Source organism: Vanessa atalanta, chromosome 6 (genome assembly GCF_905147765.1).
Source record: "Vanessa atalanta chromosome 6, ilVanAtal1.2, whole genome shotgun sequence".
Lineage (NCBI taxonomy): Eukaryota > Metazoa > Arthropoda > Insecta > Lepidoptera > Nymphalidae > Vanessa > Vanessa atalanta.
In genome coordinates, this window is record NC_061876.1 from 1,434,649 (window position 1) to 1,450,259 (window position 15,611).

Sequence of the window (15,611 nt, forward strand, 5' to 3'; positions counted from 1 at the left end):
CGCATGACTCGTCAATAGATTTTTTTCTTTATACAAAGTAACAGAGCTAGTCATGTTATTAATTCCTATTTTGATAGAGTTCTTAGTAAATGATTAGTGATAAATCATTCGATTAAACGTCAAGCTCGTACGGTGTGACGTCACTCGCAATATCAATAAAGAAATCAGGGTTCGTCGAACAAATGTGCACTTGTAAAGCAACATATGGGAGGTCATTGACCCGTTGCGTTTGCGCATGAAAACTAAATAAATGACGCTTCTGGAGGAGTGCGAGCGCATCAAAGTCGACCCTAATACAAATGTGGCGCTATGGTAATGTAGAGTAACAATGATCATTTTGTAATTAGGATATTTAATTTTTTTGTGGCTAAGGATTTTGAGCCGAGATGGCCCAGTGGTTAGAACGCGTGCATCTTAACCGATGATTTCGGGTTCAAGCCAGGGTTTATAATTCATCTCGTGCTCGGCGGTGAAGGAAAACATTGTGAGGAAACCTGCATGTGTCTAGTTTCAACGAAATTCTGTGACATGTGTATTCCACCAACCCTCAGTAGAGCAGCGTGGTGGAATATGCTCCAAAACTTCTCCTCAAAGGGAGAGAGGGTCTTAGCCCAGCAGTGGGAAATTTACAGGCTGCTAATGTATGTATGTAATGTAAGGATTTTGTTGTCTGCATGTCTGTACTAAGCTATCGGTACTTTACTGTAACTGTACTTTACGGCTTCTACCAAATGTGGGGGGAATTGTTAGAAACCTTATGTGCTCTGTACCCTTGGTGACGTATATGAAAATTTAATTAAAATCATTTGTGCAGCTTAAAACTTACATTCGGATTTATAATATCAGTCAGGCTTTGTGCAGGTCTTAGGAATGTTTGTCATGATATCATTACAAACAGTCATCATATCAAATCGAACATACCGTTTAATTTGTAGTACTTTTTTTTATTGTCATTTACAAAGACAAATGAATGTATGCATACAGCCTAAAAGTATTGAGCAAATCCATAATAATGGTCACACTACACGTATTCAATGCAAATAATTGATTTATTCCTAATCAATGTGTAGAACGTCACTTGCACAATATACATGTGACCTCATTTTTGAATTGGAAGTATGCAGTTGATTTATATTTTTATATATACAGAACGGGCTGGACTTTTTGTCCATATCGTAATGGCTCATTACATATTTGTGGATGTGTGCGTGTTGGTGTATAACTAACGAACTAACAACACACTAACATGGGATGACTTTTACTGACGTTTTTATAAAGCGCGATGGTCCGTTGGCAAAATTCAGCCACATGTGTATCCAATAACCGAACCTTAACCTTTCGAGGAGAGGGCTTACTTATGACCTTCAAACTGAAAATAATTATCTGTTATTTTTTAACTTCATTAAATTCTTACAAAATCAGTATCGTGCGTATAATTGATTAATCCTTGCATGTATACATATATATATTATAAAACAAAATGTCTTCCTTTACTTTCTTTTTATATTGTAATGTTGATTATTATATGTTTGATCAAATAGAGTAACTGCTGAGTTTCTTGCGGGTTCAGCTCACTCAAATCTACATTTCGAACCGGAGTGTCGCTTTAAATTAATTTTTCTTTGTAAAATGACGATTCAAATGTAACCCTTAAGACTATTCGAATAGAGTATAATTTAGATTTTGATGATGATACATACTTATACATAACAATACTATACATAAAGCAATATTTTACAATTTTAGTAACGAATTTTTGCTCTGATAATTAAACGCTCAATGTAATGAAATGTAATCCATACCAATAGATGGTATTGTTTACATTTCGCGTCGGATGACTAATTTGCGCTTTTGCCTGTCTTACATAAATAAATAAAAAAAGTATTGTTACCCTACAAAGCTCGCGGCTCATTGATTTATGTTTTATCAACGCACGATGCGTTAATGTTACTGCTTTCAACTCGGTCTGAATGCGTTCCCAATCAGAACCACTTCGGACACGCAGCCATCGACACAAACATACAAGATGGATCGTATTTGTAAATATTAAATTATCTCTTTCATAAATCAACACTGAGCTCTTTTGTAGCTAAAAATATACGTCCTAATTACCCGAGTAACTTCGTAAAGTTAAATAAAACCAAAAATGTTATAAAATAAAACATTGGCTATGAAATATGATTATTAGAATTATTACGTTTATTTTTAGAAATTAATTAATAAAAAAACAAATTTAAAAAATAAGAACGTAATACAATTTTAAATTTAGAATATAGTGCGTTTTTTTTTGTCGATCAATAACTTTCTTGCTTGGCAAAGACCTTTCTCCAATTAAAGTAAATTCGCTTATAATTAATTGTATTCAAACACGTTATACACGTGTATATACACATATGTCACCTTAGCCGCTTAAATGTTAAGAATCATAACATTAAGCACGCAATGTTACTTGTCAGATTTAAATAACGATGTCAACATAAGCCAAATCTAAATTAACTACCAAATTAAATAATAATAATACTCGAATTTAATTAATTCACATCATGTATTAGGCATACGGCTTATATTTTTTAAACAGAATGACGTTAACTTTTAAACAACCGGTTCCGGAATTAACATGCTAGATACTAGTTTTAGTTAAAACGAGTTATATTTGAATTGTTGAGAATATTTAAGGTTGTTTTTAATAATATTCAACAATAGCATGAATGAATAAATTTCACTCATTGACACACAATTAATAACAGATAATTAAAAAAAAAAAACATTATATTTAAGAATTAAGTTTCATAGATACCGATTTTTTTTTAAATCCAAAAATTCAAATTTCGAATACTTTATTCGAACACGAGAAAAATTCATTAATTATTTTAAAATAAAACCGGATTGTCTGTTTTTAAATTAATTTATTGACGATACAGATAGGATGTACCAAATCTCTGATTTGACAGGACTAATTATATTGCTAGCTCTTTCTCACGTGTGTGGTTATAAAAGATAGTAAGTGATACGTTCTGTCAATTACTTCTGACATATTTTACAACGGAATCAGCACACGTTTTAGAATTGCGCCTTTTGACTATTGAAAACCTATATATAATGTAGGATCAACTTACACTGGCGAGAACTTAAACTCTTTCTGACATTAAATATCATTGCTGAAATTCTACTGACAAGAACCGGCCAGAAACTCAATAGTTACACAAAGCAGGGCAATAAAATTAATCAGACAACTTAATTAAATTTATGTATCCTGTATAAATATCAACGAATTCTAGCATCACGCTTTTTATCCTCCATATAATCTTATATCGTGTAATAAGATTTCTCTATTAAAGTTTTTTATAAAAGATTTAAATTTATATATAAGTAATGTACGAAAATATAAATTCCCACAAATGAGGCGATTCTATATTTAAATTAAACAATTAAATTCTTTGAAATTATGATACACGCTCAATAGTGTCAAGGATGACCCGACGCCATCTTTCACTTAAAATAAATCGTAAGCTTTGGAGCTATTCTGTAAGCACAATTTAAACACGGACCGAAATCAACGCAATGTCTATACTAATATTATAAATGCGAAATTAACTCTGTCTGTCAGTCTGTCGCACTTTCACGGTCAAAACAATGAGTCGAATTTGATGAAGTTTACCGCTTAAACGTGAGCGAAACCGAGGGCGATAATTAGTAACAAGATGTTATAAAAATCGTCCTAAGAATGCTGCCACGATGCTGTTAAGAGCTTGGTGCAGGCTCCGTATAACTGTGTTCTATAAAACATACAAAATATAAATGATTGACGGATCGGAACAACGTAACGAGTCACTTTAAGTCGATTTTCGACATTTCACGAGTGAGTTCTTACAGAATAGCACTGTTGACCTAAAGACCTATTTGCGGTTAAGACGTGATATCAAACGGCAATTACATTTTAAACTGTTTACATTAAAAGTGAGATTTATTTATTGTATAAATTAATAGCCGTTGTGATAATCTATTCGTAGTATTATAATATTACAAATATGTACATAAATCTTACATTACATTACCTGTAATATTAACTTTAGTTCAGCTGTGTAATATATTTGACAATACACAAACTGCTATTTATTAATATTTATTAATAAATAAATATAAATGTAAATATTGGACAACATCACATACATTACTCTGATCCAAATGTAAGTTGCTAAAGCACTTGTGTTATAGAAAATCAGAAGCAACGACGGCACCACAAACATCAAGACCCAAGACAACATAGAAAACTAATGAACTTTTTCTACATCGACTCGGCCGGGAATCGAACCCGAGACCTCGGAGTGGGCGTACCCATGAAAAGCGGTGTACGCACTACTTGAAATTCTTGATAGCTCTTTCTCTCTTTCTCGATGGAATCTACATTTTGAGCCAGTGTCAGCCTCCTTGAATACAGGGAATTATTATATGAATTTTTTTTTGACATTAAATACGTGATTGAGAAATTACGGCCGCTAAATGTATTATTTATGGTCAACGTCTATTACTTAGCTACAGGTTAGTGGTAATGTCGCTGAATTTCATTAAACGTAACCATGTTTAACTTAACATTACCGCTAAACGCGAAATGTTTTATAAACACAAATTGAGCACACGAAAGTTCATTGGTGCTTGCCCGGACTGGAAGCGAACCGCAACTTTATCTCACATATACGTACATACATTTACATAACACATGTTCTAACCACGATTTAAATAAAAGATTATCTTCCATTTTGATTATTTCGTCTTGCTTCATACAAACGATCTAGAGTGTTTTTAAAAACATTGTGAACGACAATACAAGCGGGCAATCGAAGCTGCCCACATCAGCACCCACGGGCCAAATATCAAACCCACGTAATTGATTTTAATAACTGCTGTACTAATTCAATTCATTGCTAACTTGTATTTTGATTGCTACAGCGTAGGACTTTCTAACGTATAAAATTCCGGCTACGGCACACGTTCACGTAAAATTCTGCGCTTGCATGCGCAAATCGGTTTGCGTTAGCATGCTCGTGTAGACGCTGAAACTAGTTATTTAGTTCATTTCCCCAGTGCCTGTATAATTTACCTTACTAAAACAAATGAATATTTATCAATGATTATTATATATAACTGAATGTATATACATATATATATAGTTAGGTAGACTGGCAAATCTGCCACCTGATGGTAAGTGGTAGTGAGTACCTAGACTACCACTGGCTCTGGGTCACCCTTCAAACCTTACACTGACTCACCTTTCATAGCAGAACATAAAAATACCAAATATTGCTGTTTAGCGATATGATAGTCAAAAAACCTTCTAAAAATATAGTAAAAAAACCCAAAATAATTATAGACAAAGATGGTTATTTGACCGTTGCTTTCCTCTTTAGAAGCTAAATTTAAACGTGTTATTAATATTCAAGCCTTCATTCAGCCTCATTTAAAATATAACTTATATGGTACTTTTAAATTGATATGTTTAATAAAGCCCTTGGTACTGATACAATATTACATTACATAAACAGCCTGTAAATTTCCCACTGCTGGGCTAAGGCCTTCTCTCCCATTGAGGAAAAGGTTTGGAGCATATTCCAGAACGCTGCTCCAATGCGGGTTGGTGGATACACATGTAGCAGAATTTCGTTGAAATTAGACACATGCATGTTTCCTCACGATGTTTTCCTTCACCGCCGAGCACGAGATGAATTATAAACATAAATGAAGTACATGAAAATTGAGTGTTGCTTGCCTAGGTTTGATCCCGTAATAATCGGTTAAGATGCACGCGTTCTAACCACTGGGCCATCTTGGCTACATATATTATTATATTTTTATGATACAATAGAATATTATGAGTAATTTTGCTAATTACAATTGATAGATCGCGTTAAAGTGTCGACGTTCAGTTTAGGTGAAGCTACTAACATTAAGATTCTAATAATTATTAGATTATGATACTGATTTACACAATTTATCCGCATTCACACGGCGCGATCACACGACGTGAAAATTCGTGCACTATCTAAGCATCTGTTGTATCAGGGACGTGTTTGCATTTTGATGATTTGTAAAGGCTATCTGCCTGTAAAACAGTTAAGTAAACACTATTTACTTTTAATACAACTTATATACCTTATAAGAATTTATATTATTAATACTTATATATAATTAAACACCTTTGAATCAATTTATTATCGTTCACAACGATAATTTTCTCTCTGACTGCATCCTGAACAAGCAACGCCAATTTTCATATGTTAAATTTGTTATAATTTATCTTGCATATGTTGAATTTCACGTGAATAAAAAAATGTAATAAATCTACTATAAAAATAATGTAGAATCGCCAAAAGATTTTTTTGTTTGTTAAAAGATAATCTTCGGAATTAATTCTAAACATCTTTTCACTTGTAAAAATCTACAATATTCCTGCGTATAATAAATTATATGATATATCAATTTACTTTAGTAAAAAATTGCACACGTATAAAGCCGGGGCGGTTCGCTTGTCTGTTATAATATAGTTTGTTTATACCGCTATAATGAAAACAAAAATCTAAATACCCGTAAGACCGTGGCCAGTCGAGGCACGTAGAAGTAGCGAGTATGTCATAACTAATATGTACATTCCTGCACAATGAAACGTCACGAGGAATACAGATCAAAAGTGCACTCTCTTCACCTCGGAAGCGGCTCCATTGTATAACTTCATAGTGAAGATAACCGCTCAATACAGATAACGCAAGACGAATATGCAAATATATAGTGTGGGGACGCGTTTATCGACAATAATATTCTGTGTTTCATTATATTTAATTATTTTATCATATGTTTTGATTTTTTATTATATAAAAAACTGGAAACCACTCCTCAGACCGCCAATGTATCACCTTGGGCACTAATATGTTTTTCTTTTAAGCCTTTAGTTACACTTACTCACCAGCCCTACCAAGTAATTGGACAACATCACATACATTACTCATCACTCTGTCCCTTACTCATCCCAATGTAAGTAGCTAAAGCACTTGTGTTAAGGAAAATCAGAAGTGACGATGATACCACATACACCGAGACCCAAGGCAAGATAGAAAATAAATGAACTTTTTCTACATCGACTCGGCCGGGATTCGAGCCCGGGACCTCGGAATGGCGTACCCATGAAAACCGGGGTACACACTACTCGACCACGGAAGCCGTCATAGTAATTAATTAAATTGTTTACAATGAATTTTAAGTACGTATAATAATTACTTATTTATATTAACGTCACGTCATAAATTTTCTTAACTGAATAAACTAAATAAATATGCAATCGATATAAAAGATTCCTTAATGTTACATCACTAAATCATATCTTATCAAAGTCGGTTGCATTTCACAACCACCATTGTGGTGATCGGCGCTGACTTCTGTAAGCATTGCACCGACTTTCTCTTATCTTCTATAACATTAAACATTACAGTAGGTTAGAAATAAGTTCCGCTTGACCAGAAAAAATATCTTATCTACGTTATGTAAAAAATACTGACTCATTAAATCATATCAAACAACCACTGACAGACAAGTAAAGGCAATACTTGTCTGTCAGTGATGATCGAACTCGCTAACGTTTTCATAAGCAACCCGTAGTACTCACTGAATCATTCCATCATAAAATCTAAAAATATAAATAAAATTTACCAGTTACATCACTAATAAAGCTACGTTCACATCTAAACGATATTTCACGCTAAACTTGAATGTAAAACCATCGCTCTTGGTTTCTAAACTCACTTAACCTTTAATTAAGTTATTCGAAACTTTTATATGAATTGAAATTTTATCATTCACGTACTAAAGTTAAATAGCTTCAATATCCCATTACTAGGCTAAGACCTCCTCTCCCATTACGGGACGACCTTATAACTACTGTTTCATAAATCCCTATTCAATAAAAAAAATCTACTATTGGGTTGGTGCCAATGGACACAACGGCTATCACTAACAAATATCAAAGTCACTAGCTAGATTGGTTGATATATGTTTTTTTTTTTCTAAAATAGACTAGTCTCCCAATTTGATAAAGATGTTCAACCTTCCAAATTGTCCCGCTCTATACATATATACACAGAACAAACAAGAAGTACTTCTACCTCACCCACAAGATCACTTACAAGTTTACCAATAAAAATACCAGCTACAAGAGCATAAAACTAATTGCGTAATCGGTAGCAAATAAAGCCGATGCAGGTTTTTGCGCCCGCGCACCCACGCGCCGCCCACTCGGACATGACCCACTAATCCACGATACACGCTAATTATACACGAATTATATTATCCCATTAACAGTTTACACTACGTGTTATCTACCGGATAAATCTCGCAGTATTTGTGTGAATAAGCTGATTCTTGTTATATTTTCTATATTATAAAGATATTCGAAGATTATTAATGGTCTATTTAATATCAACTAGCGTTCGTGTTCGAAATTCGAAACGTAGCAATTTGCACATTTCCGACTTTTTTTTATGTTCTCATTTTATTATTTTTTTTTATTGACAAGACTAAAGCTCTTGTGTACCTACATAACAAAAGAAAAGAAAACAAGAGTAAAAGCTTTAAAGACATTTTTGCGTTAGTTGGTGGTTCGCTGTCCGATCGTAGTATGGTATTGAGCCAGTGAGAGATTGTACCTACGATAGGGCAGTGATGTGTTTTGCACAGTTAGCTAATGTTTGAGATATCTGTAGCCAAAATTAGTTCAAAAGAACCTTGAGTACGAACTTTATTTTCCTTCTCTTTTTCTGTTTAATTCCCTGCGTTATAAAATTATATGAATTACTAATTTATGTTATGGGTTGATAATTAAATAGTGTATTTTTGTGCCAATAATAATTGTTACCGCCATTCCAGATACAGATAATTTAAGTCTTCAATGTAGAAAATCAAAAGATATTTATAATAATTAATATATTTTGAAGAATATTAAAATTAGGTCACATGTTTAAATACCGAAATGTTCAAGGAAACCGTTACGAAGAATTGATCACTCAGCTCTCTACTATAAACGGTCAGCGAAGCATTCTCGTAATTCTGACTATACCGATACAATTATTTCTCATTGAAATTCGAGCGTTAAAAACTCAAGTCACAATAAATGCAAATAAATAAAACTCTTAAGCAATATATGACGCGGTGAAGTCATAAAAACCGTTCTTGAAATATTAATCTCATTGTTCAACCACGAGCTTATTCGCCAACTGAATCTTAACGGCGTCTGATATTTATGGTAATCACTTAAACGATTGGGTAACCAAATTTAACCGGTCACCCAAAATACTTGTAGTAATTTTATATTCACGTTTATTTGAGGATAACATCAAAAATAAACAACAGATACGTCCCTAAAACAATTATAGAATCAGCAATTACTAAAGAAATTAATATAATCATAGGATTGATAGTTAGAAATTATCAGGACCCGATTTGAAGGATTATGGCACTGTGGCGCCAAAACAATGGAGGCAACAATAAGGAAGGGCCCTGGTTTGAAGCTCCCTTAATTGCAGCCCTCATTATTACAGAACTGTAGCTTCAACGCCACAGCAGACACTTGCATTTTGTAGTGCATAATTTCAAGTGTCTGGTAAAAAGGTTCAAAGCATATACACGCGACTTCACTTCGACGGTGGATACCAATTCTCACGATGTTTTACTGACCACCTAACCTAGCACGGGATCAATTATAAACGCGAATTAAGAACGTGATAAGTCAGTAAGGAAACCTTTGATCAAATTACCGGTCAACTGAGAGATTAAGTGCATTTTTAATATAATTACCAGTGTGAACATGAAATTTCAGAATATTCGGCTTTGTAATGGATTATCTTCAACAAATAATTGTATAAAAATACTGAACACGTATTTTATTTATCTGTAATATTTACTCATTGTTGTCGTATTACCTTTTTCATTACAATGGCGGACCTTATTTAATAGCAAGATTCAACGATTAGGTAAGCGGCCTTATTTGGCACATCCATTTATTAGACTGAAAGTAACCGAGATTTCTCCTTAACAAAATGTAATAAAAACCAAACATTTCGCTGTGTATTATTCCTTGACATATTATATACAGCATCCGTCTGGGAACAAAGCGGTGGCGCTGTAACAGTGGTATAAATCAGATGCGCGTGCGCAACGCTGTCACGTTGCGCGGGAGTACGGGACTGCCGGGCTGCACGCCAAATAATAGACGACACACACGTTACATCGTAACTTTTTAACAAATGTGGAACCGTGTTTTTCTCGTTGTCAGGAATGTTTTATTGTTGTGTCAATATGCTTTGGTATTCAGGTTGTGTTTATAAATCTAAGACGTACCATGTGGAGTTTAATACAGCTTTATAATGGTAAATAAAATAGTATAAATGTGTATTTAAAAGGCAATAATATTTATGATTTTGTCACGATTTCAATTTAAATCTTTAGTAGATACTAAATTAAATTTATCACACGACCTTTCGAAGATACGAGAGTATAAACTAACACTTTTAAATGTTAGTGTGCGTTGGACTTTCACGGAAATGGTTCCATATTATTCGATTTCTCCTGTAAATTCACACATATACTTTTCATTAAAGTTTCCGTTTTCCCGTTTCCCACACTCTTTATGCTTAGTATTCTCAGAAATAAGAGTTCTCTCATGCTCAATTTTGGTATATCTTATATTCCATTTTATTGGATACATATCATAGTGCCTTTATGTTCTAATTTTACCCACCAAAGTCTTTTCTCATTGGTCACAGAAATATGAATTAAAAAGGTATATACATACCTAAAGGCTAAGGGAGTACTACTGATACGAGAGTAATCATATTATGCGTTGTTTCATCGTTAATGCGGAACCTTTGTTTAGTACTTACTTCGATTCTTGTCAAATTCCATGAGTGAACACAACTGGAGCGGATTAGTGCCGTCTTCCGGCGGATAGCCGCGATGTCCAGGTTGGCAGCGGTACACCGCGCCCGGACGACGAACGCCGCTTACTTGGTACGGCTCATCTTCTGGTGCTCCCACCAAAATCCTGGAAAGAAAGAAATAATTGATATTACAAAGTCGAAGTTAATAATCCAATAAGGGATGTTAATTGATTATTTTCGAATGTGTATAACTCTCTTGATATTGATGGAAATAAGTCTTATTATGCCTGACTTCAATGCGTCAGCTTTTTAAGTTAGATTTGTATTTACGTAAAATTGTTACACATATTTCGACTTATAATCTGAACACGTTACAACAGTTTCTTTCTGAATTGAATTCTCATAAAACATCATTGTTAAGAATCTCTTGAAAGCGGAGGCAGGTAGTCATGGATAATTCATTATTGTGAGCAAACAGTTAATTAATAATAATTAATTAACTATTACCAATCAATATAACTGCAAAATTTCTATAATAAGTCGTAATGAAATCAAACATATCATGGTTTTTTTTGTTTAATAAACTAAAATGAGTGAATCATATGATTTTTATGCATTATAAATATTACTTTTTCGTATATTAATGTCGAAGAGCAATGTAATTTCTGTGGCCATCTAGCGTTGAATAGGGTCAAACAGTCGCAGGGCCAACGCTGGCGAAGTGCCAGCCACGGAAATAGACAGAGTTCAATCCCCGGCTGGGTAACCGCTCGCCAAATTGTATTCCTATAAAACTGACTCATATTGACAATGTGTTGAAATCTGTACAGGCACATATAATACGCAAGAATAATGTGTCATTTTACATATAATATATATATACTTATACAATAGATTTGTTGATAACATTAACGTAAATAAAAGGTGAATAAAAATATATAATAGATTTAGTACTACGTAAAACGGAACTTAATCTACTAACGTCACAATAAAAGTAACTCAACTGACATACCCATGTGACATTCTTTTTCCTTCTTTACACGTATATATGTATCTGGTTTTTGATATTGTGAGTAATATTAAACATTCTTAACACCGTCTATTATAAGCCCCGTTGAACATTTGAACTAAGACGCTTTGCCTGTAATTATACTGGCTCACACTCAATTTAACCCGAATATACATACAATTTATTGACGCTCGATTCCACAAAATAACAGATAGTTAATCTACCTTATTATCCGATAGCTACAATATTCCTACATCTATATTTATATACAACACATACGAAAAAGAACACACACCACCACATACAGAAAAGCTTATCATAATATACAAAAAATTGTGCACTAAGACAGTATTATTAGAAAATTTTCTAAAAATTGCATGAAACCATCATTACAATAGATATTATGAATATTATTTATAAATTAATTCATAACAATTATCGTATATTTACCTACGAAGGTGCACACATACAAAAAATCATCCAGTCATCGTATCCATATACTCACACAGTTAAACATGTAATATACTAGTTGAACCCACGGCTTTGGAACAGAACGTTTTATCCCCAACATTATTCTGTTAATTTAATCTCTAATAGTTTATCCGTCCTTGGGGTACAAGTTTGCTTTATAGAAAATTTTAAAAAAAGTCGCTTTAGTGGTTTTGGACGTGAAAGAGTTACTAAAGAATGTATAATGTTAGTTCCGATTTAGTAAATCATAGAATAGAGCTACAAAAACATTAAAATGCTAAATAATAATCACGATTACATAATTAACACGATTTTTCCATTAAAAAATACTTTTATCAATCAAATTAACCAAATCTTAAGTCTGTCTATGAATTAATTCACTGTTCGACTTTTCATCATTTTGTCGCATCTCCGAGTTGAGTTTGTGGCGGACGACAAATGTATTTCTGGCGCCGGAAGAGGGGACTATTTTAAACTTGATCTCACCTTAGACACACAAGACGAAGGTGAGATAATACACTAGGAAATTTTACTATGTTAAAATCTTATATTGTCATCGAAATCAAAATATCCTATAATCAATTAGGCTATAAGCACCTTCGAATACTATTGAAAAGGGGTTAAATTATATGTCAACTTCGGAAATATTCTACGGTTAAAATAAGGCTAAAAAATTGGTACATTTTTATAAAAAAATGTGAACCATCTGATGGCGACTGATCACCATCCGTTATAGAAATAAAGGCGCTCAAAGAAATATAAACCATTACTTAAAACACGTATGAGCCACCAAACTTGGGTACCATGTAGATGTTATGTCACTTTTGTCTGTAGTTACACTGGCTTACTCACCTTTCAAATCGAAATACAACAATATTGAGTAGTACTGCTTGGTTAATATCATGAGAGATTATATACCTACCGAGACTGACTTACAAATGCTCAACCACAAAATAAGTAAATTTATCAAATTAAATAAGTATTGACCAATTTATACGATTTTAGAACACATAAATTATGTTTTTCTTCAATCATAATTTACTTATATAGTCATAAACAAATTTATATAAATGCCCATCAAAATCAACGAATATTAACTGTACAGAAAATTAAACTTTATTTACTACAAATAAAGTATTTGTGTTTATTAATATAAATACGTAAGCAAAGAGTTATTGCTCACCTGAATATTATCAAGAAATAACATTACAGATAAGTTTGTTTCGCGTTGAAGACTGTAATTGCTTTAAGACAATAGTATCTCAATATTTCCATAATTATTCTGTTCTTGTAATCAGAGTTAGTCATCCATTTAAGCGCAGATTAGTAATGAGTCATTTGTTCATAATCGGTGTAAATATTAACCTTATATTTATTTATTATTTGATCACATATAAAATACTTACAAATACAATGTAATACTGACACACTTATTCCGGAACCATTTGACGTCTTAATAACAGGTGATATCGACATTCGAATATGACAGGCGAAAATCACTTATAATATTCAGTTACGTTGTACTTTTCTACGTAAAAAAAATATGTCACAGAGTATACAATCGTAGATGATTATCGTCAAAAAATAACGTTTGATTAATCTCTAGTTTATTCTATAATGCTAAAATAAAAAAATAAAAAACAGTTCATGACCCTCAGGTAAGCAAAGACCTCCTCGCCTTTTGAGGAGAATTTTTGTATTATTCCACTATAAGATATATCTAAATATGACATAATTTCGACCTTTCGAGAATTACAAACACAAATTAAGCATATGAATACTAATTGTGCTCTTTAATTAAGATTTACATACCACTGGACCAGCCACTGCCAACTCCGCCCAGTTGAATGTATCAATTTCTTTAATTCTCAGTATTTATTATTTTATTTATTGCAAAAATATATACAAGAATAGTAAGGAGCAATGTCTTGTAAATGTCATTGTTATAAAAATTACGAAAGTGAGTGTTGACCACCACGCTGCTCCACTTCGGATTGACGGTTATACCTGCTTTGTTTGCCTAATGATATGTCACCAGGCTAACATAAATCACTTATAAAGAAATTACAAAAAACTTTAGCACTTGATAACAGTAACGCTTTAAACCCGGAATTGAATCCGCAACCAGATCCGTTTTTTAGTTCGATTAAGATCAACATGATTCATCTAGGCCGTCTCGATTCGTGTACACCTTAACGTCGTTACCCTCAACCGATAATGACATTCGCGGCGATACTAGATATAGTATACATTTAGTACATATAGTATACAATTTTGATGATTTTCTGGTGTATTTATCTTTTCAATTTATCTAAATAATAGTTCCAAATGTGTTAAATTTGTCATAATTATTTGCGTCATTCGATATTTAAAAAATCTCAAAAGGCTGACCACACTAGTTATTACAATCGCTTTAATTTCATTCTTACAACTCATCCTGGAATATAATTAGGGTCAGCCAGGAGAACAATAATATGTAGTTTTGATTGTTATTCGCTACGCTCTGGATCATCTTAGCTGTCAAGTGAACGTGTCCGATCGGGTGTAGCTGACTCAACCGCTGACTGAGTCACGACGCCGCCGAGCGCCACCTGGCTTGTGTTTTATTTTTGTTATCGTTACGAAATTAAGATGTTCGCTTCATATCTGATGTTTTTAAAATCACTCATCGTGAAAAGAGTTCTTATATTTTTACAGATAAAAAACAGCTTTAAATATTTAAAGAGTTTCTTTACTTATTCATTTAAGTTCACCGACAATTGTTTACATAAATTATAGAAATGTAACAATTACATTAGAGATTAAAACTCCGCGAACATGGCAGTTAAATATGTAAACATTGGCACAGCTTAAACAAAAAAAAAATCTTATATGAATCCAAGTAGGCTCTTACAAGCGCTTTTGAACCGTCATTTTACTTGAACTGTATTGAACGAAAGCTACCATCGACTCAGATTCTAGAAGAACCGACAAGAAACTCAGTAATTATTGTTAGAATAGACGTGTTTGATAATACATAACCTTGCATATGGGTTTTGGAAGTGACGAGGAATTATTTTTGGGGTAAATAAATAGAAAGAGTGTCATAATAAACAGTAAATAAAATGTGTTCATTAGATTATTGTATTAAGATAATACTGAGGTAAATAACTCAAATGGGTTAAATACATGTAATTATATAAAATTATCTGACATCTTTCAACATGGTATTATCT

At 33.0% G+C, this 15,611-nt stretch overlaps 1 protein-coding gene across 5 annotated transcripts in view; it reads right to left on the bottom strand.

Moving 5' to 3' along the window:
- Positions 1 to 15,611, bottom strand: part of LOC125064952 (integrin alpha-PS2) — a 101,233-nt gene that overhangs the window by 53,547 nt on the left and 32,075 nt on the right. For all 5 annotated transcript variants that reach the window (XM_047672283.1, XM_047672282.1, XM_047672280.1 and 2 more), the window contains exon 2: positions 10,920 to 11,080. In XM_047672283.1, coding sequence (XP_047528239.1) covers positions 10,920 to 11,080 — 161 coding nt within the window. The remainder of the gene's footprint in view (positions 1 to 10,919; positions 11,081 to 15,611) is intronic.